General features: G+C 46.5%; 1 protein-coding gene across 5 annotated transcripts in view; it reads right to left on the bottom strand.

Moving 5' to 3' along the window:
- Positions 1-3,932: 3,932 nt before the first annotated feature.
- Positions 3,933-23,868, bottom strand: part of FNBP1 (formin binding protein 1) — a 141,038-nt gene continuing 121,102 nt past the window's right edge. For 4 of the 5 annotated variants that reach the window (XM_082843487.1, XM_082843490.1, XM_082843491.1 and 1 more), the window contains 5 exons: positions 23,520-23,629; positions 15,375-15,507; positions 13,069-13,190; positions 12,615-12,751; positions 8,982-10,797 (listed from right to left, as the gene is read on the bottom strand). In XM_082843487.1, coding sequence (XP_082699613.1) covers positions 10,619-10,797; positions 12,615-12,751; positions 13,069-13,190; positions 15,375-15,507; positions 23,520-23,629 — 681 coding nt within the window. In that variant the 3' untranslated portion in view covers positions 8,982-10,618. Of the gene's footprint in view, positions 6,670-8,981; positions 10,798-12,614; positions 12,752-13,068; positions 13,191-15,374; positions 15,508-23,519; positions 23,630-23,868 lie in introns of those variants that run through there. The other variant, XM_082843488.1, reaches the window with a different exon arrangement.

The raw sequence follows: 23,868 nt of genomic DNA, 5'->3' as shown, positions 1-23,868 counted from the left end.
GCATCGGGCTGGTGGCTGGCATCTCTCACATTTAGTGATGCTATAGTGGTTTATAGTCTCTCTGGTTTTGGTTGGTTCTGTTTATGCTTTGGGGGTTTGGAGGGGAGAGGAGAACTTGAGATTTTATGTATGACTTTAAACATTCGCTTGTGAAATCCCATCAGACATGCATGTGCAGAAACAGGTTCAACACAGAGTGATAAAACAGGTGACAGATACCCGCCCCCAGGTGGGACTGCTAGCAGTTCCACCGAAGCCCCTTCGGGGCCTCCTGATCACTGGCGCCCCGCCCACCCCAGGGGAAGCTCCTTCCCTGCGTCTCTTTCAGCCCTCACTTTTCTTTATAGTTTCACCACATACGTGTGTGTCTGAGCATCATTTCAGCTTTGCTCGCCTTCGAATGCTGGACTCCATGGTACGGATGTTGTTACTGGCTTTTCCTGTTAAACATGGAAGATGGGATTGGGAAGGTTTTGTCTGGAGGGTTGCTTGATCCGGAGGTTTGGAGACATTCATTTGTTGTATGTGCTGCAGGAAAGTGAGAGAGAGAGGTAGGCACCAGTTGGCCTTAAGATGTTTCCTCTATACTTTCCCTTGAAATACCAGGCTTTTCAGTGGCTCGGCCGAGATGCTGGCACGTGAAGACAGGACAGGAGCGTGTGGTTGTTCACCTCCATTCACAGACGAGCGGAGACAGGCAGTGCTGGGCGGCAGGGGAGGCTGTCTCTGTGTCCTCTCTCCCACGTGCCATCCCGTGGTCGGGCTTCTCCTCCAGGCTGGCCCGGGCCTCGCTCCAGCGACACCTTTTAGAGTCACAAGCCAGCCGGCAGACTGGGGAGTTTGTAGGCCAACTGCCACCTGTGTCTGCAGGCCTTTCCACCTGTCTGTGCTTCTGCTGACAAAGCTGCATCAGAAAGTACATTCCCTGGTGGTCCCGTGGATAAGACTCCACGCTTCCAAGGCAGGGGGCACGGGTTCAATCCCTGGTGGGGGAACTAGGATCCCACATGCTGCGTGGTGTGGCGGGGAGAAAACAAAAAACATTTGCAAGGTGCAGCCACCCCAGAAGTATAGCTTCCTACCTTTGTTCTAGTTGGAATTATGTGCAAACGTAAATTATCCTGCGAGTCCTTCACGACCCGAGTTTGAGCCCCAGAGAGCCTCTGGGGAAGCAAATGGTGTTTTGGAATCATACCTCCCTCTGGCTCTCTTCCCTACGACACCTTTACCTACAGCAGAGAGAGGCCCCGTTGGTCGTAGCAAAGGCACAGGGTGCAGAAGAAATTGATGCCCTTGGGAAGAGCTGTGAAAAAGAGCTGTCCTCATTTTGGACAAAGTGTGTCCTGGAAGGCTGCCCTAGGGACGTGCTGGGATGCTGCCTCCAGGCGTTGCTTGGACCTGACACCAGCGAGCAGCCCAGCTGAGGGCTGTTTGGAGAGCCCGAACTGCGGGCAGGGCTCTTGGCCTGGTGTGTGGGAGGATGTGCACCCCGTGAGGGGCACGAGGTCCCCGGGGCAGAACGCCGCAGCACCCAGGGGAATCCTCCCCGCCCCTGCTGCTTCCGGGGACCAACAGAGGAAAATGAGGAAATCCCCGTTTCCTCCAGCGGCTTTTGGTCCCTTAGCTCTGAGGACAGAGCCACGTTGGGGGCCCGTTCTCAGTTTATGCTGTACCTTCTGTGGCCCAGCGACGTCTCCAGCTAATGGGAGGTCATTTAAGTAAATGGCACTCACTGTACCGTCTGGACAGAGACAGCGTTTAAGTCAGGGCCTAATGCCCGCAGCTCCGGAGAAACGGCCCCTGGCACTCAAAGAGGCTGCGAGGTGCCATTTGCAGCGTTTGCGCGTTAATCGCCGGTCTCAGAGGGCGCTGGCAACAAGGCTTATGCCTCCCCTTCTCAGAAAAGGCCGGCAGAGGCCAGGGAAGAGGAAGAGAGGCGCCCTCCAGGCCAGGTGGGCCCTCACTCAGCCCCGCACCATCCATCTCTTGCTGTCCCGTGGATCGCACAATTCCAGAGATCTCTTTTGCTTTAGTTAAAAAAGTGACGGCATACTCGAATCCCCCTGCCTCTGCCCACTTCCATTTCCTACCTGGTCACCCTGCTGGGGACCCTCGTCCTTCCCTCCTCGCCCGCCGGCTTCTCTCCCACTAGGGGCCGCCAGCGCCTCTGCGCGGCGGCGGGGGGGGCGTGGCCTGGGCGTGGCCGGCAGGTGGGGAGCGGGGAGAGGCGGGGAGAGGCGGGGCCGAGCAGGGCGGATGCTGAGATTCCCAGACCCACCGGAGGAGCCTGACCGACGGGTCTGAGTCAGGGGTTTCTGCGCTTGCAGAGGCTGCCTTCGGGAGCACACCGGGAAACCAACTAACTGCCCGCAGCACATACTGCGCTGCCGCCGCTGGTTTCCGTGTGCGATGGGGTGAGGCGTCACCTCCCCAAACGCTTGAACCAAGTAGGTGCGTGAAGACGGGCCAAGCTGGGAGGCGGTTCAGTGTTTCAGACCCGCGAGCGCAGTGTAAGGTCACAGAGCTGCCAGCCGTGAACTCTGTCGCCGAATCAGAATAACACAGGCTCCATCACGGAGCCGGGAGGGAGCTCGGAATCACAGCTGACAGCTAAGAACGGCTGTGGAGGTGGCGTCCACCAAGTGTTTTCCCCACTACCGGGGAAACTGAGGCCCAGGGAGGTGGGGACACGCGCCCCATTCAGACCCGGCTCCCAGCCCCTCACGATGGTGGGGTCCTGCAGGGGAGAAGGTTCTACGTGAGACAGAGGGAGAGACATTCTGTCTCTTACCGACTGTTAGAGACTAGTCCCCAAATATGATAAAAGCCCAGAAAGAACATGCTGGAGGCATTCTTCCCAGATTGACCTTTTGCTGACCTGGACAAGGGGGCCTCAGTAGGACAGTCGTGGAGCCACCCAGTTCCCTTGACCATCCCGTCTCTAGCTGAGAACCCCGACTTGATGGTTTGGAGGCCTTGGCTCCGGACACCATCCTCCCCAGGAACAGCGGCAGCAGACTTGGCTGAGAACTTGGCGAAGCTCTTGCTTGAAAGGCCAGTCACACGCGTCTGTGGGAGGAGGCCGCGGCCGCAGCGAGGCCTGGCCTCGTACGGGTGGCCTCACCTCCCACCCCTCAGCAAGCGAGTGGCACTTGGCATTAGGCCGCCCTGCTCACTTAATATTTCACTCCCTCAACAACTGTCTTCCTAAGTCGGCTCTAAAGAGCCTTAGGAAACAAAGAGGTGTGGGCACGAGCCAGTCTTCTCCCCAAAGCCCGGGGTGAGATTTTCAACGCAGCGTATGGAAAGGGCCTCCCTCCGGCTGCACATGCAGCCGCTTGGCGCAGGCACGAGGCCCTCACCCTTAAACGCTGCACACCGTCCACGGCGTCACAGAAACCAGACCGCCAATGACGCGCAAACCCGCTGCGATTTCCCGGCCCCTCGGTCCCCACAGTAGGGTCCCCGAAACCCCAGAGTAGCTGCCAGCTGAATTTGCATAAAATGGCCTGGACCTAAGGAGCCTCCCCAAATCCCTGCGCTGAATCAACGGGACCCCAACATCACTGAGGTCTCTGACGGCTTCCCCCAGTGGGCGGGGCTGGAATCTGGAGCTCCCTGGGTCTCAGGCCCCTCCCCAAGCAGATGGCACCTGGACTGGTGTTGGGTTGACACCAGTAAATCAGTGACATGCAGATCGGAGCCCAGCCTCCAGCCCAGGGGACTCTGACTGCTTCTGTGACCAGGGTTCTCCTCTTTGCGCAACAAACAGCCCCGCGATACCGTGCCAGAAGTTACACTTTTATTTAACATTTAGAGGATTAACATATAGTTACAAGGTCAATATAAGCCTTCCAGTGGAAGCACTTTATTTGGTTTAATTCCATCTCCAGAGACAAATGGGCAATTCCATAAAGTTTTTTTGATATAAGCACAGGAGGCAGAGCCATTAGGAAGTATGAAATCGACATTTCTGCAAAAATACTTAGCATCAACATAACTTTTTCATGTTCAGTAAACTTTTCCCCAGTAATTACAGATGTTACCAAAAGGCATAAGAGGCCTCTGCGCTACTGCTGGAGAGACAGGCTGCTGGCGCCCAAAAGCTTCAGGAAGATCGTGATATAAACCCAAAGGGCAATCCCATTACAACTTTCCATGCCTTTTTATTCTTTCCTATCCTGCAAAGGAAAAATTGGGTAAACGACAGGTTCCTCTCTTTCATTTTAAGTTATTTTCAGGGTAGCTTCTTTAAAAATGAGTTATTCTTACGTCACAGCAATATCCTAGCATTGGTGGAGAAGTGACGGGCAGTGGATACGAGGGAAGGCTGAGAAAAGCACATGGGAAATTCCACGTTTCTATTCTATGTGAACTGCTCTATAGTAATATATAGACGATTTCACAGTAGGATTCCCAGAGTAAGTGATATATCTCAACTATCCTATAATAACTTACTTCCTTTACTAAGCCCAGCTGGTACAGCTTTGCCCTTTCCCCATAGCCACACAGACTGTCAGAGAAGCAAACACCAAGGTTAACATTGAAAAGCACTCATTTATCCATTCTCTTTTGGACACAGGTGGTACAGAGGGAAAAAAAAGGCACAGGGGATACAAGAGGATACCAGCATATTCTATTTTGGGTTTAACAGACATTAAAAGAACAAATTACTGCACTTTATGCCTTTTCCCCTAGGTTGTAAGAAATTAATCTATCCTGACCCCTAATATGAAAGATGCAATGCACATGCATTCCCAAGGCTCTAAAATCAGATTTTAAAAAAATGTGTAGCATCCTTGTAGAGTGAAGAGTGGGCAGCTTGACTTGGTGAGATTCAGAAGTTGCTGGAGACACCCGGTCACCCTGCCACTGGGACTGTCCACAGGAACCACGCACCTGCTGGTTTGCAGGGACACGGGTGAGGCCCTGACCCTTCTCGCCCTTTGGCATCCTGGCTTCGCCGTCATCTGCCGAGACAGTCCTCTCATGAGACTGAGGAGTGTTTGACAGTGGGGCCGCCCCTTGGGTGTTAACGGAGCAGCCCCCAGATGCCCACAGCTGCAGAGGCTCCCTCTGGGGAAGAAAGAGCGAGGGGGTGACTCACACTTGCTCAAACCTGAAGCCACTTCCTCTTCCCCTGCTTTTTGCCCTTGGTATTTGCTCCCTCTTGGTTTCTTGTCACCAAGGGTTGCCTGAGCCACTCTCAGAGGCTGGTGTGTGGTCAACCCTGGTTTGCCGAGAGGAACCGTTTTCCTACCACTGAACAAAGGCCCAACCCTCAGGACCTGTCCTTTCTGTCCTTGTCCCTTCGGCTCCTGTAAGATTTCCTTGTCTTGCTTCATAAGGGTTGAGAAGCAATGAGGATGCTCAAGGTGACCTCCTGGTTACCAAAAGCCAAACAAAAGAGGAAAGATGCCTGGTGGCATCCTTGGGCTTCTGACGGCATCCTCGCTCACAGAAACTCACAGCCAATGATTTCTCTGGGCTTTTTCTGCACCGAATAAGTAGAGAAGCTATGCTGCCCTAAGGCATGAGTGACCACAGGGTACATGACCTCATGTCTTCCTCAAAGACCCATAAGAGGAAGGAAATTTAGCTCAAAAAACAAACTTGATTAATTCCACTTGGCCTGGAGAGCAGGTGGGGAAATGTGGAAGCTGTAGCCACGGGATCACTTGATGTACCACAAGAAGCACAGGGTCTTTGGTGATGAAAGCACTAGAATCCTAAGATGCGGATCTCGGACTTCACGGAAAGGGGAGAGTCTTCCCTTGGCAATGAGCTAATGCAGAGGTGAGACCCTCGTTCACGATCTGCAGTTCTCATTAACAGGCGGCCAACGGGGAGAAGGTGGGCTGGGGCCTTCCTTGACCCCATGAAAGGTGGGCACAGGCAGGACAGCAGGGCTGGCCCCAGAGCTGGAATTTGACTTTTGCTGTGGACTTTTCCAGGCCACTGAAGACAGGGCCCCAAACAAAAATGTGTGTACGTGTGTGTATGTGAGTGTGCGTGTACATGCCCCAGTGCCCGCCACGGACACTCTGAGGCTGTGAAACGTTTCAAGGGCCAATTGTTTCGTATGAGGTGAGGACGCACAGTCAGGAAAGGACCACCGAATACCCAATGGACTTGGGAAAAGATGAGTATTTTCTAACGTAAAGGACACAGGGACACATGAGTGACATTCGGGCGCCCAGTCCACCTGGTGCAGGCCTGACCCTCCTTGTTCAGATGCAGTTCGTCTCCCCAGGAGACCAGTGGCAAAGTTTTCATGAAAGGCACAGTGTGAATTGTGGACGGGCCGGGATGCGCCAGATGGACTGAGGGCCGAGGCCCGGGAAGGAGGGACCACGCGTCAAGCCGCCTTCTGTGGCCCCGAGTTGGACGGGGACCAAGACAGGGACAGACCTCCCCGCAAGAGGCAGCCAGGCTGGGCCAGGGGAGGAACCAGGCTAGGAGGAACATGCTGTAAAAAGAAAAGAAAGAAAAAGGCAAGCCGCTGCACGTGGGGATGGATGTCGCTTCAGGCTTAGGTTCCGAGGGCCACACACCAGCAGAGCCCCAAGGCGCTGGCGGGCACCCAGGCCTGTGGAGACAAGCAGACCGAAGGGTTTCTCCTGGGAAGGCTCTCCCGAGGCTCTGGCTCCCGGAACCATCTTTAGGAATCTACAACACAAAAGACAGAGAAAGGAAAAGGCTGTTAGAGTGGCGGGCAGCAGGTCAGGGGCGGGCGCTCTGCAGCTCAGTGCAAACTGCACCGCCCTGGGGAGGGGGGAGGGGAGGGAGCACATTTAGAGCAATGGGTTACCACAGGGCGAGTCTGAGATAAGGAACTTTCACGGTTTTATCTGCAATCAGAGCAGCTAGTCTTTCCTTCAGGGGTAAGAGAGGCCGCCCAGGAGATGATGCACCCATGCACCCGAACTCATCTTTCTCATAAATTGAGTTCTGAGACAGAGAAAGAAACCAGCTTCCCAGAATGATGCCGGGAGCCCAAAGGCCTGGTTCTCTCTCCGACTGACACTCTCAGTTCCTTGGCAGTAAAAGGCAATATCTTTGGTGAAAAGGAAAACCTGTCACTCAGCGTTTACTCAGCAATAAACAGTGAAAGTTCTTCATCTTGAGGGGACAGAAGAGAAACAGGAGACAGACTCCTCAAGCCCGGAGGTGAACACAGGGTGAGAAACAGAGAAAGTGTCATCATATAATAGGGGGAAAGGGCAGGAATTTTTTTTTTTTTTTTTTGAAAAGCATTTGGCTAGAAAATTCCCCATTATTGAAGACGAAAGAGTTAAATACTCGGATTACACAGAATAATTTTCTCGGAGAGGGGAAAAATCATTTAAAATACACAACACTGAGAAAAATATAACGTTTATTAGAGAGGCAGATACGAGGGTACAACTAAAAGGAGCCAGACAGATTCTTTTCTTGTAAGATAAGGAGAGAGAGAAACAGTCATGTTGGCCATATTCAAACAGAACTTACTCAGAACCCAAGTGTCTACAATAAACTCAAGTGTGGATCAGCTGGCAGGGGACCTAGCTACCACTGTAACCGTCCTTCCGGCTCCCCCAGCGGTTACAAAAACAAAAAGGTCATTAGGCATCAGAATCACCAATAAAACAAACACAAAGAAGAGTAAAACATTAAAACAACGAATTCAAGTAATCCTTTTAGTTTTTCTATTGCAGTATATACAAATCTATTGGGGCAGGGGGCGGTTATGGATATATTTCACAGAGAGCAATTTAAAAAAACAAAAACAAAACCATCAGAGAGGACAGTCACAATTCAGTTGACCAGTTGGAACTTACTCTAGTCTAACTACTTTGGCAATTATTAAATAGTCACATGGTAGACACCACACACACACAAAAGTGCTCTGGCATTACTGACAATAAAACAACTCCTTCTGAGTTACGGGCATCGGAAAGCAGCAGCCCCGCCCACCTGGGACGGGCTTAATGAGAGGGCAGCGTTTATGGAGCAGGCGGAACGGAGTTATAAACAAGGCAGGGGAGGAAGGCTTCGACATACATTATTAACCTCTAAGTGTATCTCTAAACAAAAGGAGAAAACTTTATACACAAGCTGAGACTTTGCTACTTTTATTTTAACAGATAACTGTTGGAAGAACACAAAGTATACTTCGGGTGGAAATGGAAATTTGTGATTCTCTGGGAATCAAGACTTCTGCTAATCCTCTGCGCATTGACTAGATGGACCTGAAACTACAAGATCTCTTTCACCGTTGAGTCGCTAGTACATAGATTCATCTGGTAAAGGTACTGAGCCTAAAATAATGATCATCGTTTATGTGCCCAAATCGCCCCTCCCATCCCCGAAAGCCAGCTGAGCTCTTTCCTGAATCAGATTTGCACAACTGTAAAGAGGAGGAGGGGAAAACAAAAGAAACACCACCAGCCAACTTCGTGGAATGCCGTACTTTTCAAGTCAGGCTTTTAGAAGACTAATGTTATCCTGCCTCATTTTTCAGTGCTTGGTTTGCTGTCTCCAATAATTCACAGTCTGGAAATGAGTTCATCGCAGGATAGAAAGGTTAGGTTTTAATATCTTAGGGATTCACTTGGTTACCTGCCCAAAGCTGTGACCACCTACTGCCCGTTCAGTCCCCACGGTCAGCTGATTTTCTTGCTGCAGTAGTTAAAAGGAAGAACTGAAATGACTCTCCTGAGAGGTCTGGGCTCAGGGTCAGTGGCTTTATCAATATTACGGCAGCAAAGGTATAATAAAGCAAAAGAAATCTGAATTACAAAATTATATTGAAAAAAAAATCAGGCTGGCCAGGGCCGGTTTCCCGCTTTTGATATTGGACCACAGTTGTGTCAGATGCAACCACTGGGGGAAGCTGGATGTAGGGGATCTCTCTGCTTTATCTTTGCAACTTCCTGAGAATCTATAATTATTTCAAAATAAAAAATGTTTTAAAAATCAGACAGTCACGGCTTCCCTGGTGGTGCAGTGGTTGGGAGTCCGCCTGCCGATGCCGGGGACACGGGTTCGTGCCCTGGTCCGGGAGGATCCCACATGCCACGGAGCAGCTAGGCCCGTGAGCCACGGCCGCTGAGCCTGCGCGTCCGGAGCCTGTGCTCCGCAACGAGAGAGGCCACAGCAGTGAGAGGCCCGCGTACCTCAAAAAAACAAAACAAAACAAAAATCAGACAGTCATTAAGTAAAGGTTACTAAATTCCATCTTGGCGGCCGTCGGGAAATGTAAGCGAGCTCTCTGCTAGACTCTGCAGCAGTCGCCCATAGCTCCTGCCAGCTCCTAGACCCCTGATATGCTGCTGTCAGTTTTAAAATCAGCTTTAAATTGATCTGACATTCTAAAAGGAGCCCACAGTGTAGAAGCAAGGAGCTAATATCCTGTTTAAGAGTAGGAAGGACATGAATAAATAATTTTCAAAGCCAAATAAAAAGAGAATCTCAACCCCATACCTTTATTCTGACTCACTTTTAGCTGGTTCTCTGTGATCTCAGGGAAGATTCTAGAAATGAGCACAGCCATTGGGCATGTCACCAATTTCACTACCTATCCTGCCAATTTAAAAATGCAAATCCCCAAGTGACCCAGATTCTTGGAAGATGGTGAACCATAAAACGAGCTAGAAATTCTAAAACAGTTTTCAGTGAATTCACACTTTGGGTCTTAAAGATGCCAGTGATTAAAAAACAAACCAAAAAACCCTTGAAAAGTGACGTGCTGGGGTCTGTGTGTAGAAGCAGTTGCTTACAAGGGTCTATTCACAGCCCCACCTGGGCAAGTATGAACGGAATACAGCTCCACCTCCCACAAAACCTCCAACAGAACAGAATGAAGTGAGCTGTTTTTATGTAAGTTTATCTAAACAGCACTAGCACATCTGATCAGCTCTGTCAACTGGCAGGAGGAAGGAAGATCAGTAGTCATATGTAAAAATCAACTGGTTGATCGACCAAAGTTTTCCATATTTCAATTGGTTGCGTAGGATCATATAGACATAACCTGAAAACACGGTGATCTAACAATTATCTTAAACATGTTGAAGGAAATATACACACTTTTGGTACCAATCTTATTCTTTACTTATTCTATACTTCATTGATGACTTCCTTCGAAGTGAATGACTGTAAAATGGAACAAACTAGCGTAGTTCAGTTTATGAAGTTACAAAATGTAACATTCTAAGGTAGTTCAGTTTCTGGCAGACACTACATATAAATAAGAGAACTGAAGTCTTCTGCACCCCTAGGATGTGCATGGACTTTTAGATTCAGAAATACGGATTAGAAGCTAGAAGGCAACTTTTTGGTTATCTACAGATGCTGCCCAAGAAGAAATGTTTATCAGATTTCAAAGGACACAATTGTACATTGGCAGCTGGCAGCTTTCCAGGTAAAATGTCATTAGCAAGTGAAACGTGATTATCGTCAAAACCAGCCCAGGAAATTCAGGTGTAAGATGCCTGAAAGTCCACCTCGTCCCTAAAAGAAACTGCGACGCTCCCCATCCAGTCTTTTGAAGAACTGCCTGTTAACAGTCATAGTTGTGGGGAGAAACAACTCCAATGTTTTAAAGTTTTTTGTGTTTTTGGTTTTTTTTTAAGTTGTATTAAATATAAGTCTTAGCACCTTTGGCATTTTTGTCCAAATAGACTTCGACGTATGAAGTGGGGACATAACCCTCTTCATCTTCACTTCTCCGGATGCGGGTCCACCCGTCACCTTTGTCTTCCTCTATAACGTACAGTGTTTCTCCTTCAGCTACTGAAATGGTTCCTTCGTTCTGACCTGAAAAAGCAATATCAGAGTATTTTAGGTTTCTTTTCAAATCCGGGTTGAGAGCACAGCTTTGCAACGACGAAGCAAGTGTAGGGAAAGATGGACGCACTGACCCTTCTGATCTCCTCCCACACAGAAGCTTGCAGGTCCTCACCTGGCGTCTCTCTAGGACCCTCTTCTAACTCCTCCTGGGAGCCCTCTCGTTCCTCCCTCCCAGAACAGGAGGTATTTTCCGCAGAGGAAATCTTGGGTCCGCTTCTCTACTCTTCCCTGAAGGTACTCCTACGGTGTCAATTACATCTCTTTACACAGCACCCCGACTTTTCTTTCTCCTGTTCTGGTTCTCGTCTGAGGCAAGGTTCCACTTCGCCTTCTGCCTGAAGCCCGTTTCCACCTTGATGGTACCCGGGCACCTGGAACGCGATAGGGGTGAACCCGGACTCACTGTTTTTCCTCCCACTTTCCCATTTCAGTGGACATCTCCATCATCCCAGGAATGCAACTTCAGGGATCATCTGTGATTTCCTCCCCTCTTTGTATACTGGCTGCAGCATCTCTGCGTCCATTCCTTAATCAAGGCCCCGAACACCATTTGCTAAGATAATTTCAAAAGACTAGCCGCCTTCGCCCAAGCAGTGTCCTGAAAGGCAGACTGTTTAGGGGGCTGTTAATAGCGGTACTGTGGGCGCGGCGGGGAGAGGGATGGTGTGGCCGGGAAGTAAAACCGGGAACATTTAACCTGGTACTTCCCTTTCTTATTTTGTCATAATGAATATTTAGTTTATTAAAGGCTCTAGAAGTCCTAGAGTAAAGGGAATTCCCTGATGGTCCAGTGCTTAGGACTCTGTACTTCCACTGCAGGGGGCCCAGGTTCAATCCCTGGTCAGAGAACTAAGATCCTGCAAGCTGTGAGGTGTGGCCAAAAGAAAAAAAAAACACAAAAAGTCCTACGGTAAAGAGATTCATTTATCCCAGGGCTTCTGAAGATGATCTGAGCTCTGATTGCTTCTTTCACATCACCCTTACCAGCATCCTGCAAGGTGCCGTTTCAAGGCTCACAGTTTAGGAAACGCTAGGCTCGTCTTTCTAACCAATTTCCCTGTCTTCTAACCGATCCGACACATACAGTAAATGTCTCAAGGTACAGCTCTGCTCGTGTCAGCAACCTGCTCAAATACTTTCAGTAGCTTCTCGACGTTTGCCAAATAAAATCCAGATGTTTCTGTTACCCATACCCCCCATTGGCACTGCCTACCCCCTCATCTTACCACCTAAGACATCTGAGCGCCAGCCATACAAACCCCATACCTTCCTCGCTCCACGCTTGGCAGTGCCCGTGCCTCTGACACACTTCAGCACGGAGAGTTCTCCAAACCCCCTTAAGGAAGTGATCTCATCCTCGCGTGAATCCCCCGTCACTCTGTACCCCTCCTCTGGTGAATATTGCAGGCGGCCCTCTCTCTACGTGTGTCTGCTTTATTTCCTCCAAAGGTGGAAGCCAGAACATACCATCTGCCTGCCACCCTTTCAGGGCTCTTTACAGGACAGAAGTTCTATAAATATTGAATGAATGGATGAAATAGTCATTATTCCATACTATCTGCTTCAGTTAAGCTCACTGAAAGTTGTTCGAATGTACAGACCCAAAGGTAAAATATACAGCCATCGACCAGATCATAATCATAAACACAGATACCACGAGTAGAGCAAAAGAGCAATGAGGGAAAGTTCTGGATGACTTCAAAAGAAAGCCTGATCACAGAAAGAGAAGAGTGACTCAGACAGTTCACGAGAAGTGGGGGGAATTAGGTGAGACGCGGTGTTACCTTCGAACGTGTAGAGAGCTTTACACGTCCCTATGGCGGGGAGGGATTCCTCATCATCAAACTCATCGTCGAAATCCGTGGCCAGCACCTTGACCTCACTCTCCTGACTCTGGTCCTCCGTGTAACTGCCATCCGGGCTGCTCAAGAAAGCAAAACACACAGCAACTATAGCCACTGACCCCAGCGAGGGCTTGAATTCAGCCCCCGCGAGAGCAAAGTGCTTGCAACCCGCCCCCGTCCCCATCCCCCGATTGTGGTAACTAGGACCATCTTCAGTCACCCCGCAGGCTCGGGCACCATCCACGGGGACTTAGACACCTGCACCGTGGGAAACATCACAGGCCAATCGTCACAGACGCTTGGGCTCTAACAAGTACCTTGTGCTCGGCTCTGATTCCAGAATTGAGAAAAAAATACGAAGTCAAAAAGAGCAGGCTCCGCACAGATACTGTACCTCTCCCGATCCTGTGCACAGCTGTTGACGGCGGGGGGGTTCTGCACGTCGTACATGCCGCTGTGCCGACGGGCCTGTTCGCTGCGTGCTGGGAGTCTGCCTTCAACCTCGGCCAGCCAGGCCTGCAAACAGAAGGCAGGAAAGAATGGTCTGAGCTCAGCTGAGGGCCTGACCGTGCAGGCTTCAGGCCCCAAATCGGGGCTGCTCGTTGGTCACTGAAGCAGACTGGAGAAGGACCCCGTGGGGGCAGAGTCTCCAGTCTGTGTGCCTTGACTGTATAAATGTACTCAAAGGCGAAGTTGGAGAAGTACAGGCAAACATATGTAGCCACTGCTCATAATGGGGCAGAAAGACACTGGCCTCCGTTATACTCCTGGGCTTTTTAAGCAGCTGTGTGATTTTGGTTAAGTCATTTCTAGTTCCTTCTGGTTCCAGAAATTCTGTGACCATGAGGTCACACTGGGAAACATGAGGGTTCCTGCCACACTTAAGCCATGACTCAGTTTGAAAGCCACACTTCCCATTTTTGTTAAGGAGTGTAACGTTTTTCTTTTTTTAAACAGTGAAGAAAACTCATACGTAGGAAATCAAAGTAGATCAAAGTATCTTCAGCAACATTGGAAATAGTGTAAGAGGCAAAAGAATCAAAATGATCAGAAAAGGACATTTCTAGGTTCTAAAATCTCAAATGCTAATACCTTATTGACATTCTAGAAAGAATGAAAACAGCCATATTTGACCTTTTATTGCTAGAGATAATCTATTCTGGTTGGAACGCTCAGTTACTAATTTATTTTTCCAGGCTTTGTAGTCTTTACATTTCGAGGGGAAAAAGAAGCCTTCTGCCCACATTTTTTTTTTGCGGTACGTGGGCCTCTCACTGTTGTGGCCTCTCCCGTTGCGGAGCACAGGCTCCGGTCGCGCAGGCTCAGCGGCCGTGGCTCATGGGCCCAGCCACTCTACGGCATGTGGGATCTTCCCGGACCGGGACACGAACCTATGTCCCCTGCATCGGCAGGCGAACTCTCAACCACTGCGCCACCAGGGAAGCCCTGCCCACAGCTTTTGAGTGCCCCACTCCCTCCTTAAAAGATTTATTATTTGTGTTTCTTCCTCATTTCTTATGTGTGTTTCCTATTGGTTTTCACATATATCATCTTTTGATAATGGATCCTTTGAAAGAACAGCTCCCCGCCCCCCAGAAGTAAACCCTTGTATTTATGATCAATTGATTCGCGACAAAGGGGCCAAGACAATTCAAGGAGGAAAAGGCCTTTTCAACAAATGGTGCCGGGACAACATAAAAAAGAATGAAGGTGGACCTCTACCTTTAACCATATACAAAAATTAACTCAAAACGAACCGTAGACCTAAATGTAAAAGCTAAAACTATAAAACTTAGAAGAAAACATAAGCATAAATGTTTGTGATCTTGGATTAGGCACTGGTAACTTAGCTATGAAACCATAAGCACAAGTGATAGAAGAAAACAAAAATTGATTCCATCAAAATTAAGACTTTTGGGGACTTCCCTGGCGGTCCAGTGGTTAGGACTCGGTACTTTAACTGCCGTGGCCCGGGTTCAATCCCTGGTCGGGGAACCGAGATCCTGCAAGCCATGTGGCATGGCCAAAAAAGCAAAAACATAAATAAAACTTTTGTGTTTCAAAGGACACCTTGAAGAGAGTAAAACAACAGTCCACAGAATGGGAGAAAATATTTGTAAGTCCTAGATCTGGAAAGGAATTTGCATCCAGAGTATATTTTGAAAACTTTTACACCGATACCAAAGCCAGGCAAGGACATTACAAGAAAATTAAAATATCAATGGCTTTTTAAAAATTGTCTTTTGGATTCACTGAGATGATGGATGACCGTATATTCCCAGTTATACCCACTGTCAACAGGAGATGAAGTAGAACAACTTAAGTGAAACACTTAGATGAAAAAAAAAACAACAACGAACACTGTATACAAAAAAAAAACAACGAACACTGTATACAAATGAACACTGTATACAAAAAAAAAAAAAAATACAACGAACACTGTATACAAATCTAACCTTAAATAGCGTCCCTTTTAAGGGACACCATTAAAATAGGATATGCTGAAAAGCTGAACACCCAGTGGATGACAGTGTCTTTTTCCTTTTATCATAACTCGTGAGACACCTGATTTTTCCAGCTGCATCTCTCGCGGGGAAAGAAACAATGGCGATTTACAACCATATGCGTCTCGTGACCCCCTACACCCACTTCTATTTCTTTTTTTTCCAACAAAGCTTTTCCACAACAGCTTCTTCCTACCTCAAATTTCTGGGCCTCCAGTCTCAGTTTTTCTATATTTTGGCTGACTTCTGCTAATTTGTGATCCAAACTGGCGGGGTCTCCCATTTGCGGATTCTTTAGGTAGACATCTTTCATTTTTGTGATGGCATCTCTGAAAAGAAGGGGCAGAACGTGGTAAAGGTTAATGCTGTCGTCAGCCAGTCATATTCTCCCACCGCCATGAAAACTACAGGAATGAGGGCGTGGCGAGACTGCACCGCGGTGTGGATTGGAGGGGGATACTGGGTCAGCCTCCCTTCTAAAACGTCTCTATAAGGATTCTGCTACCAAGGTCTGTATGATCCAGAGACCCATATTTAAATTCCAGTTGCCTTTTCGGAACGAAATCTCCCTCTTGTCTTTAGCGAGTGAGAAACGTAAATTAATCCTGCACATCACTTTGCCCTACGTAACAAGAGACAAACCCCCAATATTTCCATGTACGTGTTTTGCATGCAAACCACGGGTCTCGTGGGCTGCAATGTTTACCTCATGAAGAAGCGCAGGTCATTGCTTTGGGAATTCTAAGGATTAAGTTAAACAGTTCGATTTCAACGATTTCAACTATTTAAGAAACGGAACCCACAGTCGGGATCCGTGACAGGTGGGCAACAGAGCCTTAAACCTACACACTGCAAGATCCCACACCCCTCCTGCAATCCTGTCTGGAAGGCCGCCCGCCCATAGCAGCCCTCTGAAGGTCGTTTCTAGGACCAGAGAGCTCTGCTAACTGGAACCCTGGCTTCAGGGCACTTCAGGAGCATTCGAGTTAAATTTAGAGCAAATGGCTTCCTGCCGAGGGTGAGGGGCTAACTTTAATGAGCTTCAGCAAAAGAAACTCTGCACCAATCACCCAGCATAAGACCAACAACACAAACTGTATTTTGAGTCACGGGAAATAGTTTAATCAAAAATACAGAAATAAGTGGAAGAGAATTTCCACAAGTCCTCACCACCCCTCCACCTGCCCCCTTGCCTCTGAGCCCGTATTGCCCCTTGGTGGGCACAATGAACCCTCTGTTCTTCCCTAAGACCAGGTCTCCACGGGAGCCCTCCACCCACTTGCCCTCCCAGCCCACCGACCTCGCTCTACTTTCTTTTATTTCCGCTGCATGTATCTCTTCCCAACATTATATGACTTGTTATGATGCCTGTTTATCGTCTGTCTCTCCCGCCTAGAACGGCAGCTCTCCGAGGAGCTCTCTGGGCTCAAGCCCTTTATGACCATGATAAAGCCCCAGTGACCGGACCGCGCCTGGTGCACTACAGATCTCACTAAGTATTTGTTACATGAATCAATGTCCCTACAACAAACAGACTGCAAGGGCATCCACATGTACACAAGTCTTCTCTCGCCTTCATGGCCTATACCTCCAGTACCCTATTTCTCAGCAAAACTTCTCAGAAGAGTTGTTTAAAACCACTATCTCCCATTCCTCTCATCCAGGTCTCGCCTAATCAATCTCTGCAGGTTTTTCAATTTTGTTAATCATTTCAAGGAACCAGCTTTTGGCTCTGTTCATCCTCTCTGTTGAATGTGTGATTCTATTTCATTAATTGATAGTTTCCTTTATCGTTCCCTTTCTTCTGTTTTCTTTGGTTCAATTTGCTACTCTTTTTCTAACTTCTTAAGAGGGATGCTTAGCTCATTGATTTGCAGCCTTCTTTGTTTCTAATATGTATTGGAAGCTTTAAATTTCCTTGTATAAGCATGGCTTTAGTGACATCCCCGAAACGGAGATGGAGAATGTACGTGAAGGTTAAGGTTCAGTTCTGTTTCATATATTTTCTAGTATCTATGATGACTTCTTCCTTAATCTATGTGTTACTTAGAGCCACATTTCTTTCTTTTTTTTTTTAAGCAGTAAAAACAGGTTTTATTTTTAAAAAAAATCAAAAAACAATTGCAATCGGGGAAAAGACACCTCAGTTTAGAGCTGGGCTCAATTCCTAATACAGTAAAGACAGCTGGGGACTTTTAGCCAATAAGCAGAATGAGGGACTCAGTGGATGGAAAATCAAAGGTGAATGGAACGATTCCTGCTAAACCAACTTAACAGGATTCTTCCTGACTTCATGCCAGAATGATAAGAAGGGTGGGGAGCCTTTCTAACTTGACTGCGCAGGCTTCTTGCTGTAACTGAGCCCTGCGGAGAGCCGCATTTTATTTTATTTTATTTTATTTTTTAAGGGGGTACAGTTGTTTTACAATGCTGTTAGTTGAGAGCCACATTTCTTTCTTTTTTTTTGGTATGCGGGCCTCTCACTGTTGTGGCCTCTCCGGTTGCGGAGCACAGGCTCCGGACACGCAGACTCAGCGGTCATGGCTCACGGGCCCAGCCACTCCGCGGCATGTGGGATCTTCCCGGACCGGGGCACGAACCCGTGTCCCCTGCATCGGCAGGCAGACTCTCAACCACTGCGCCACCAGGGAAGCCCCACATTTCTTAATTTCTAAATTTTTGTTATTGATATCCAGCTTAATTGCAGCCTTCAGAGAACGTACTTTGAATGATGTCTATCCTTTGATGTTTGTTGAGATTCATTTTATAAAACCAGGATATGCCCAATTTTTGGAAATGTTCTATGTGTGCTTGAAAAGAATGTGTAGCATGCAGTTATTGGATACCTGTGTATTAGGTCAATTTTGTTCAAATCCTCTATCCTGACTCTCTGCTAATCTATTCTATCAATTACCGAGAAAAGTGCGTGACCAATCTCCCACTGTAATGATGTGCTTGTATTTCTTGTACTTATGTCAGAAGGTCAACAGCATAACCTTTTCTATATTTTGAGGTGATGCTAGTATGGTTCTACAGATTTAAAATTGTATCTCTTCTTGCTGAATTGAGCCATTTGTTATTTGAATCATTTATTTTATGAAGTTGATCCTTTTGAGCTGAATAGTTTGGGGTGTTTTTTGGCCTGAAAGTCAGTGTTCTCACACCAGTTTTCCTTCTGGTCGGTACCTGCATGGTCTGTCCTATTCATTCTTTTTTTTTTAAAATAATTAATTAATTAATTAATTTTTGGCTGCACTGGGTCTTGGTCGTTGCGCGCAGGCTTCTCATTGCGGTGGCTTCTCTTGTGCGGAGCACGGACTATAGGCATGCGGGCTTCAGTTGTTGTGGCATGTGGGCTCAGTAGTTGCGGCTCACGGGCTTAGTTGCTCTGCGGCATGTGGGACCTTCCCAGACCAGGGCTCGAACCCCTGACCCCTGCATTGGCAGGCGGATTCTTAACCACTGCGCCACCAGGGAAGCCCCATCTTTTTCCAGTCTTTGCTTTCAACCTTTCTGCACTTTATGAGTTGGACGTGTCTTTTGTAACTAGCATACATGTGGGTTTTAGTTTTTTGTCCAGTCTGAAAATCTCTTGGTTGGAACATGTAGTCTGTTCACATTTAACATACTGATTCATTTTATTTTACAAACACAATATGCCAGGCACTGTCCTCAGCACGTGACATACCCTGACACACTTAATCCTCATAGACAGGCATATTAACTCCCTTTTCAAGGTGAGGAAACCGAGGTGCTAAGAGGTTAAGAATCTTGTCCAAAGTTTGCAAAAGAAACAGGTGGAACCAGATTGGAATCTGGGGTGTCCAGTGTGCTTGGTATTTTAAATCTTCCACTCTATTTTGTGCTTTTGATTTGTCCTGCCTATTCTATATATTAATATTTTTTCTCTCCTTTCTTGCCTTTTTGGATTATTAAAAAAAAACAAAACTGAAAACAAACAAAAATCCAGCCTTTTCCAGATCATGCCATCTCTGCTCAAAACCTTTTATTTTCTGTTCCTCCTGCACAAAATGTAAGTTGCATGAGAACAGATGTTTTTGATGTTTTGTTCATAGCTTTATCCTCATTGCTATACCTAGAATATTTCCTTGTACACAGTAAATGCTCGATAAACAGAGGTGAAGTGAATGGTTGAACGTGATTGGCCTTATTACCAGCAAGCACTGCTCTTGGGTTTCAAACGTTAACCAAGTTCCACAGCCACAACCCAAGTGACAGAGAAACTTTTCTGAATGATATCAAACAATTAGAGACAGTCTGTCAACAACCTATAAAATGTCATTTCAGATATTTGAGTCATAACTTGTTACTCCTGTGCAAAATATAAGTGCTCACTTAGTAAACAGCAGGAGGTTTATAATACATTTAGAAACCCTTTTATATTTGGTCCCAGATGTTATAAAACATACAAAGACTTCTATTTATAAAAAGTACAAAAAATTTTTATTTCATAAAGTCTATTTTTAATATAAAACTAGAACAAAGTTGATCATCTGTGTTCCTCTTTTTAACATACTGCAACAATATTTATAAAACGATCTATTTTTCAGGAGTTGCTCTCCCAGAGATTAGAAAAAAAATCAAAACCCACTTTTCTTTTGCATGTACTTAAACTGACTGCCTTACCAAGTTTGTTTATTTTTTGCACAACCAAGTTTTAACCCCAGCTTCAATATAACTATATTTATTTAGGACTACAATTTGGCCTACTTACATAGAGCACAAAATCTCAAGTTATCTTTTAAGTTCAAATCGCCATTAACGATGATTCACTTAATTCCGTCAGTGAGAATACAGAAGGTGAGAGAATAAAAAGTGGCTGTTCTTTTCCTTTTTCTTTTTTTTAACTGGAGTACAGTTGATTGACAATGTTGTGTTAGTTTCAGGTGTACAGCAAAGTGATTCAGTTATACATACACATATCTTTTTCTTTCCAGATTCTTTTCCCTTATAGGTTATTATAAAATATTGAGTATAGTTCCCTAAAGTGGCTTTTCAATCAGGATTATTAGCAAGTATCCTGTAAATGATGTGAAGGTATTATTCGTTATAAATGTGGGAAGGAAGTGCAAATGGGAAGAGATATTGAATCTTTTCCTAATTTTTTCTTTTCTTTTTTTGCGTATGTACCAACCTACCATCCCTAGGATCAAACTTATAGAACAGCTCAGAAACCAGGGGACTCTCCCAGTGGGAGCCGGGGCAGATGGGCAGGTGCTTGTCAAGAACAAGCAAATATTTACACCTCTAATGGCTGGTGATGTGTATAAGACATACTGTGACTTGTTTTCTAGATACCATCAACACACTCTATAAAAAGACAAGAAGACATGAGAATCTATAGGAAGGCTGATTTTTACTTACCCTCAAATAGAAAGACAAGTACATTTTGTATCCAAAGCTCCGACATGGGGCAAGGGATAGGGTGGGGGTCATGCCACTTTGCTCTTCCTCATTTGTACAAAAACTTCACCTCTACACTCATGATAGAGAGAAAACAGGAGTTCCCTGGTGGCCTAGTGGTTAGGATTCCGGGCTTTCACTGCCACAGCCCGGGTTCAATCCCTGGTCAGGGAACTAAGATCCTACAAGCCACGTGGTACGGCCAAACTAAACAAAAACAAACAAACAAAAACCACCAGAAAATCTTTTTGAAGCCAGTTGGAGCCTGAGATGTCTTGTCATTGTCTGAAGATTCTTCAATCACTACATGTGCCTCTCTATCCAGAAAGCTAGAGAGGCACCATTTGTCCCCACTGGAATGGCAGGTTTTTGCAGCAATCGTTGCATATGGATTATATAGATTGAAGAGCAGGGGAGATACTAAAATGTCTGTTTATTTGATCCACGTGCGCGTGGCAGCCCAAGGCTTTGTTATGGGAGCAATGGCTCTTGGTGTGGGCTATTCCACGTACCGAGAATTCTGGGCGAAACCTAAACCTTGGAACAGGAGAAGCTGTCTTGGTCTTGTTGGCGGTGCTTGCTTTAGTTAGACATCTCGTATTGAGATTGTATGTTTATGTTGAAAATAAACTGGGTCAGACGATAACATGGTAATTTGAACACTGGTGTCCTTTCTTGCAGGCTTGGTTTGCCTGGTGACCAAGTTACCGTGACTAGTTCCCTAGCTAGGTCATTCAGGGGTGTCAAATTAGCACAGAGGAAACATGTCACTTTTAAATGCACTTGGTAGTGGTACAATGTCCACCTTATTTTTTTTTAAGATTTATTTATCATTAATTTATTTATTTTATTTATTTTTGACTGTGTCAGGTCTTAGTTGCGGCCTGGGGGATCTTCGTTGTGACGTGCGGGCTTCTCTCTAGTTGTGGCGCGTGGGTTTTCTCTTCTCTAGTTGTGGAGTGCGGGTTTTCTCTTCGCTAGTTGTGGCGCACAGTCTCCAGGGTGCGTGGGCTCTGTAGTTCGTGGCATGCAGGCTCTCTCGCTGAGGCGCGCAAGCTCAGTAGTTGTGGCGCGTAGGCTTAGTTGCCCCGCGGCATGTGGGATCTTAGTTCCCCGACCAGGGATTGAACCCGCGGTCCCCTGCATTGTAAGGTGGATTCTTTACCACTGGACCACCAGGGAAGTCCCCAATGTCCACCTTCTTAAACTCTTCTGATGAAATTAGTTCTAAAGAGGACAACACGCCAGTCAATCCTGAAACGCTCCCAGTTAGTTGCTGCAGAATATCATATGCTTTTGATGTAACGTAGGACTCTTATTTACCCCAGTTAATTTAACTCTTTCTGACTGCCTTGTGGACTGAGTACTGTTTTGAGGGCCGGTTGGCTTTTGAGGAACGCTTTCAGGAACGGAATACATTATAAGCCTCCTAGCAATTATGTGTATGGTTTTAAACCAAACCTAAAAAGCTGATAACAGAGCTGCTTAGGAATAGTATTTATTTCAGAATCATAGTTGTAAATATGAAGATAACTTAAGGGACTTCCCTGGTGGTGCAGTGGTTAAGAATCTGCCTGCCAATGCAGGGGACATGGGTTCGATCCCCGGTCTGGGAAGATCCCACATGCCGCAGAGCAACTAAGCCCGTGTGCCACAAGTACTGAAGCCCGTGTGCCTAGAGCCCGTGCTCCACAACAAAGAGAAGCCACCGCAATGAGAAGGCCGCGCACAGTGACGAAGAGTAGCCCCTGCTCGCCACAACTAGAGAAAAACCACACGCAGCAATGAAGACCCAACGCAGCCATAAAGAAAGTAATTAATTAATTAAAAAAAAAGAAAATAATTGTAGATCCCCGTTTAGCACTTTTGTAATTGCAGGGCTATATTTTGCTGCTGTTATATTAGAATATTTTTTTTATTGGAGTAAAATTGCTTTACAGTGTTGTGTTAGTTTCTACTGTACAATGAAGTGAATCAGCTATATGTGTACATATATCCCCTCCCTCGTGGACCTCCCCCCTGCCCCCGCATCTAGGTCATCACAGAGCACCAAGCTGAGCTCCCTGTGCTACACAGCAGGTTCCCACTAGCTATCTAGTTTACACATGGTAGTGTATTTATGTCAAACCTAATCTCCCAATTCGTCCCATCCTCCCGTTTCCCCCTCCCCGTGTCCACATGGCTGTTCTCTATATCTACGTCTCTATTCCTGCCCTACAGATGGGTTCATCTGTACCATTTTTCTAGATTCCACACATATGTGTTAATATACGATATCTGTTTTTCTCTTTCTGGCTTACTTCACTCTGTATGACAGTCTCTAGGTCCATCCACATCTCTACAAATGAGATGTTGTTCCTTTTGTTCCAATGTTGTTCCAATTTTGTTCCTTTTTATGGCTAATATGCATTTTGAAACAGAAATGTGTTTTTTAAGTGCTAATGCAAAGGTAAATGAAAAACACTTTTTAAAATGTGCATAGTATGTTTATTTTCTCTATAAGAATCATAAATATTAAACTAAATAGATCACCTATAATGGAAGTGATTTATGAGCAAACTGGTTTGGTCAGACATTATACAAACTTCGGTATGCTACAGAATGCTTTGCTGTACTTGTGAAATTTTCTTGTCTAACCTGAATTTACATTCCATGGTGATAGCATGGTAAATGTGGCATTACTAAAGTAAGTGAACACATACAAAAATGAAGAAGATAGTCATGTGTATTTTGTTGTCCAAACTCAGAATAATACCTATTTGTTAAAAGAACCCTCCCTGTCTTTACTAAAGCAATCCAGTAGACTACAACCAAACACGCGGCTAAAATAATCACTTGGATTAAAATCTGATGTAGGGCCTCCCATCTTTCCAAACCGAACTCAAATGTCTTAATAAGTCATATTGATCCACTCTACCTTTGATCCATCTCCTTTTGAATTTCTTTATTTAATTCATCGACTTTCTGTTGTAGCTTTTTCCTTCTCTGTTCAGGTGGGAGGTTGCTGAAATCTTCTGGAGTCGCACCCTGCAGATGCAAAAAGAAATAGAAACCTCACGGCACTCCTTGACAAAAAGACACCGAGGGAAGCCTGCGGGAAAGAGTCCCCAGACAACAGGGCAATGCAGACGTCTGCATGTGTTTTCATGAACTAGATTAAGCTCTTTCCCACGACACCCAGCTGAGATGCAAAAATCAGTGCATGCAAACTGCAAAAGGCCCGCACACCGTTTTCATGCCGGCCCAGACACCTCTGACAAGGCAGG

This window comes from Leucopleurus acutus (assembly GCF_964270905.1).
Source record: "Leucopleurus acutus genome assembly, chromosome: 7".
Lineage (NCBI taxonomy): Eukaryota > Metazoa > Chordata > Mammalia > Artiodactyla > Delphinidae > Leucopleurus > Leucopleurus acutus.
This window is presented reverse-complemented; position numbering and strand designations above follow the sequence as displayed.